General features: G+C 43.6%; 1 protein-coding gene across 2 annotated transcripts in view; it reads left to right on the top strand.

Annotated features, from left to right (window-relative positions):
• The first annotated feature begins 1,004 nt into the window (after window positions 1–1,004).
• cpeb4b (cytoplasmic polyadenylation element binding protein 4b) overlaps window positions 1,005–6,000 on the top strand; it is a 128,556-nt gene continuing 123,560 nt past the window's right edge. For both annotated transcript variants that reach the window (XM_034178066.1, XM_034178065.1), the window contains exons 1-2: window positions 1,005–1,411; window positions 3,330–4,559. In XM_034178066.1, the coding sequence (XP_034033957.1) occupies window positions 3,378–4,559 (1,182 nt within the window). In that variant the 5' untranslated portion in view covers window positions 1,005–1,411; window positions 3,330–3,377. The remainder of the gene's footprint in view (window positions 1,412–3,329; window positions 4,560–6,000) is intronic.

Below are 6,000 nucleotides of genomic sequence, written 5' to 3'. Positions count from 1 at the left end.
CTGCACCTTGAGAACACAAAGCCCGGGCCGGTACATAGGGTTTAATTAGGTCAGCTAAGTAGAGAGGTGCCAGTCCATGAACAATTTTATAGGCTAGTTGCAGAACCTTAAAATCTGAACTCAGGGACAGGAAGCCAGTGAAGAGATGCCAAAATGGGTGTAATGTGGTTGAACTTGCTGCTTCGTGTCAAAAGTCTGGCAGCAGCATTTTGAACCAATTGGAGAGCCCTAATGCTGGACTGCGGTAAACCAGAAAATAGAACATTGCAGTAGTCCAATCTAGAAGAGATGAACTCATGAATCAGGGTCCCAGCATATGCCATAGACAGGATGGGATGAATCTTCGCTATTTTTCACAGATGGAAGAAAGCAGTCCTCGTAATATTTCTAATATAGGTCATAGGATCAAATAGGATCTATAGGATCAAAAAATACTCCAAGGTTCCTCACTTTGTCAGTGTGATGTATGACACATGAGCAGCTTGTGTGCCATCCATAAAGTAGCCTAGGTTTAGCTGAGGATAAGCTTTCGCACCTGCAATTTTTGCCTGTGTGTGTGAGATTCAAAGTATTATAGCGCAGCATGTATTGTTTTTTTTTTAGTTTATGATCTAGTCAAGATGGGTTGGATGGACTTTTCACCCTCTCACCCACTTATTAACAATTTTGCTGTCCAAACTCTACAATGTTACCAACGTATATTTGATTTTACATCCACAATAAGAGACCAAAAAGGCTCTCGTGGGGCTTTTCTCCTGGTCTCGTGTGGAGGCGGTAGCTTCATTTGAAGATCTGACACCGGCTGGAAGACAGGCGGAGTTTTCTGAAGGCAGTGGGCGTTTCCTAGTGGAGTCATAGGTGTATTATTGGCGCATGGGTGCTGCATGTTGAAGATATGGGCGTGGCTGCTACTTTTCCCACTAATTACACATCGAGGTGTGGCTCACTGTGGGAGGGTTTAGCGCGGAAGGGCGGTGCTAGAGGCGGAAGTGTGTCTCCGCTGATTTCTCGCTGTCATTCGGCCGCAGTCGGTTCCCGGAGAGAGTGGTAGTAACCAAGAAGAGCCACACAGGAGCAGAGACAGCAAGAAAAGACGCACAAGTCAGGCGAACGATGAAACCGACTGAATAAAGCTTGGCAGAGAACAGCTGTCGAACATATGTGAGCTGCTCCGAGAAGTGTTTGATGATAAGAGTGCAGATTAGCGGCAGTAGACAGAGCGCTGTGTCATTGAGCAGGCAGGACACGTCAAGAGTCTAGAGAGAAAAAGCTGACCGACTGCACGAGTCAGCTATCAAACCACCTCTGAAAAACTCCTGTCTGCTACAAGCTTTCCATCATCGTAAGATTTCCACCTGAGGGGACGAAACAACTATAAAAACTCGCCGAGGTCGAAAGTGGTAATCAGAAGGTGAGGAGACGTTTTTATTCGCCTGGATACAGTCTGTCCGGCTAGCTAGCATTCGTGCTAACAGCTAGCTAGCCATGGTTAGCTTTGGATAGATATGAACTATAGCTGTCAGCTTTCACGTCAAAGCATACCAGGCCATATAATACTCAGTATTAAAGCGTGACGTTACTGTCTGTATTTTACTCGAATATAACAACTGTTAGTCTTAAAACTGTGTATCTTTGAGGTGTGACTCTGGAGTCCTGACAGCTGTCAAACAAGATTCCAGTCCTTTTTTCGTTTCCTTTTACAGTTTTTTTTATTTATTTTTTTGCTGTCGTTGACGTTTTTGTCGTGTCATTCAGGTTGCATTCCGGTTATTTAATCGCCTGCCAGTTGGTTCGCTCTGGCAAAACGTCTCTTAATGGGAGAAATGGTTCATTAATGCTAGGTGCAAGCTGCCAGCAGCTCAGCTGTACTGTAGATTTACTAGTTTGCAACGTCACGGGGTTATAATTAGCTGCAGAAGCAATCTCAGCTGCTTTGTTTCGTTTGCGTGGAAAGCCTAGAAGGTTCAGTGGAAGTAAAGGCTCACTCGTGCTGTGTATTCTAATGTGGAATGCAAGGCAGGACTACACCCACTTTCAGGTTTCACCAACCTGGGAGCTACTGGCATGATTACATTTATTTTTTATTTTATTTTAAGACATATTTTTTGGCTTTGAGAATACAGCTTTGAGACCCATTTCCTAGTAATGAAAAAGCATCCACATGATTGCATTGCTTCGTCATTGCCAGCCTGTTTTTTGACTTTTCGCTTGATGTAATCATCGGATGTCATTGACATCAGAGGTCTGACACATTTATTTTTAGCCCCCAAGAGAGCAGAGGGCATTGTAATTAACCACGTTACTCATCTATTTTATGTGATATTAGCATTCTGTTTAGACATGACCTCTGATTTGACTTTGACCTTAGACCTATGACCTGGATATAACCTTTATTGTGTGAGAACTGGCCAGTGAATTTTTCCACCAATTCTGATTGAAATTGCTGTTTGTGTTTTGAAGATGTTGCCGTGGACAGTAAACGGTTGTCTGATTTGACCTTGACCTAAAATCTATCATCTTGACATGACCTGTGTTGTGAGAGGATGAGCCACTGAGTCTATCCACCAATTTTGTTTTGAAGATATTGCTGTGGAGAGACTGACAGCCATTGTTAGAATTATACTGTTTGCTCAGTTTCTGTGACAGATTTATAAATGGGATCTTTTGGCTGTGTTGGCAAATTGCGAGTTAATGCCAAGTATGTCATCTTTTAAGATGTAATGTTGAATATTACTCAGACAAGCAACTATGACCTTACTGGCCATCAGGATCCTGCAATTAACAACAAGCCCAAACATGTCCCAATGTGCCAACATTCTTTTTTTTATGCTTGTATAAAAGAATAACTGCAAATTAGTAACTTCAACTTTATTTGGTCCCCAAAGGATGATTAGTTTTGCAGTGCTATGGCACACTTACAATACAATCAAAAGTCCTACAGCTACATCATTATGTTAAAAGATGCCAACATGGCCCAAAATAGGAGCCTTACTTTTGAATAGTATACCCCATAATTACTGATTTCAACTAAGGTCTCAAACATAAGGGAAAGTTGCATATATCACCTCAGCTCTCATTAAATTTGTGCAAGTCATACTGACAGTAGTTGGTACATACAAACGTAAGAGTAATTTTGTCATGTGATCGCTTGACTGGTTGCTCAATCTCTGTTTGTCCATCTATGCATATGTGGTTAACACATGTAGCACATGACCCTGTAGATTCAGACTCTTACTCTAGTTGTTTTGACGCCTCTTAATTTAAATTGCGGGGAGATAGTTCGAATGCTAACTCGGTGCATGTCATGCTGTGTTCTCCTTTTTCAATAGGAGCAACCGATCACGGGATAGCATTTGTGAGTGTGGGTGAGAAAACAAATGGGGGATTACGGGTTTGGAGTCCTAGTTCAAAACAATACTGGCAACAAGTCTGCTTTCCCGGTCCGAATCCACCCGCATCTGCAGCCCCCGCACCACCACCAGAATGTGTCGCAGAGCCCTCCTGCTTTTATAAATAACACTACAGTCGCAGGGAATGGCACCACAGGAGGCTCTCCTTGGCTGTTTTCTGCCTCTGCCACCCACAACAGTGTCCAAGACGAAATCCTGGGGGGTTCAGACAAGCCCAAAGCACAGCAGCAACAGGAAATGCAAGAAACTCAAGAAAAGCAACAGCAATTGTCCCCTGGGAGTCATCAGGAGAGTGGGAGTGGTGTTGGGATCATTTCAGAACTGGAAAAATCCCGATCAGAGGAAGTCAAAACAGACAATGGCACATCTGAAGGAACTAATGGTAAAGAGAAACAGCTACGTCTTGAGTCTCCAGTCCTGACAGGCTTTGATTACCAGGAGACCTCTGGTCTTGGGGGGACTGCAGTTCAGTCTAGTACGACCTCGTCATCCCTTACTGGTTTTAACTGGTCTGCAGCCATTCCACCGGCCCCATCCACGATAATCAATGAGGACGTTAGCTTCTTTAATCCAGCCTCTGCCAACAATGGCCCTCTGCTGTTCCAGAACTTCTCACACCATGTTAGCCCAGGGTTCGGGGGGAACTTCTCACCCCAGATTGGTCCAGCGGCTGCCTTGTCCCAGCACCATCCACCTCCCCCACCACACCCACACTTCCAGCACCCCCACAACCAACACCAGCAGCATCGGCGGTCCCCAGCCTCTCCTCACCCTCCACCACCCTTTTCACACAGGAATGCAGCCTTCAGCCAGTTGCCACACTTGTCCAATACCTTAAATAAGCCACCTTCCCCCTGGGGTCCAGCCAGCTACCAGAGCCCCTCTCCTTCCCCTGGCTCCTCTACCTCCTGGAGCCCAGGAGGCTATGGCAGTGGTGGCGGTGGATGGAGTGGGTCTCAGGGCAGAGAATATCGCCGAGGGCTGAATGGTGGTATGACCCCCATAAACTCAATCTCTCCACTGAAGAAGACCTTCCCCAATAACCACGTTGCATCCCAGAAGTACCCCCGAAACAGTCCTGCAGGCTTTAATCCCAAGTCCTGGATGGATGATGGTGTTGGTCGCAGTGACAACATCTTCCCCTTCCAGGTAAGTTTGCTTTTCATATGTCTTTGCAATATTTGTGGCAGTTTTATGAAATGAATGTCATTCACATCATTTGATCTCACGTTTTGATTCATTTGCATGTTCTTGTTTGTATATGTCTGCTTCATGCTGGGTTTTTCTGTGATTATGTACCAGAGCATGTTCGTGCACAGTATGCATTCATGCTTTCAGCAGTGTCAGCTCACTGTGTGAAAGATACTGCATAAAGGTGTCGTACAGCACTTCATATCGGTTGTTAATTTTATTACATTGTGCAGTAAGGCTGCTATTTTTAGGCATATGGGAAGGACATGGATTTACATGATACATGCATTATTATGTTGGCTTCAGATCAGTCTCTGGGCTGACTAATGTGGCTCTGCGACTGCAGTGGTGTGCGCCACATATACAGTACAAGGTGGGGAGTTGGAGTAAGGTGGAGAAGGAGAGTGAAGAAAACGATGGGGGGGGGGGGGGGGTAGTAGTGGGTGAGGTTAGAAATGGCTGAGGAAAAGAACAGAAGGGATAGAGTAATGTGGCAGGACATGAAGATTTTATCTTTGATTTCATTGAAGACATCAGTACCACACAAGTAGTGCAGTTCATTGATGAAGTCATAATGTACTCTGACAGTTTCTGTATTTTTTTAAGTGGAGCCTAATGATTTTCAGGGTTATTGCGTTAATCACTTAAGACATGGCCACCACACCTTTTGAAATTGTTTTTAAAATGCCAGTCTATTTATGATGCAGTTTCGATGTTTCAGTGATGGCTTGAACACTGGTATTATAAAGTCTGGGACGCTGACAATCAGATTGATGGAAAGAAGTAAAGGAAACATGAATGATGAATTTTACTGATCCAGCTCAAGAGTGATTGTGCCAGTCATTACAAGGAGTTGAGGATGGAATGATGAAGGTTTTCTGTCAGCTCAGGAGGTCCCAATGAGTTGCATAGTGTGCCTTCATCTGTACTGTTAGCCTAATTGATTCCATAGTTGGCTGAAATAATTTTAAATCAGTTGTAGACAGTTGATTGCCACCTGTCCCCAAATATGATAGTAAATGCTTTACGTTACATATTGTTAAAGAGCAAATTAATTTTTTTCACAACCCCAGACATATTAACATTTTTACCAATCAAGCTTCTTATTTCTCCACTCACCTTTCACAGTTGCATTGTACATAGAAAATTCTTGAGTTCCACAAATGTTGAAGAATAACTTGAATGAACATGGCAGCTGTGTTAGAGCTCCACATCAACACAAACTGTTTCTTTTAAATTCAAATTGTGTAGTGTTTAACACATTTGTAACAACGGCAACAACTGTATTTACAGCGTAGGTTGCTGGTCATTAATTTGCTGTAGGGACTATTTATCCACTGGTGCTACTCATTCTGTAAACTTCAGATGATAATTCAACTTCTACTTTTGGAGCATACAG

This window comes from Thalassophryne amazonica, chromosome 9 (assembly GCF_902500255.1).
Source record: "Thalassophryne amazonica chromosome 9, fThaAma1.1, whole genome shotgun sequence".
Classification (NCBI taxonomy): Eukaryota; Metazoa; Chordata; class Actinopteri; order Batrachoidiformes; family Batrachoididae; genus Thalassophryne; species Thalassophryne amazonica.
The sequence above is the reverse complement of the archived record's forward strand: the minus strand, read 5'-3'. Positions and strand labels throughout refer to the sequence as shown.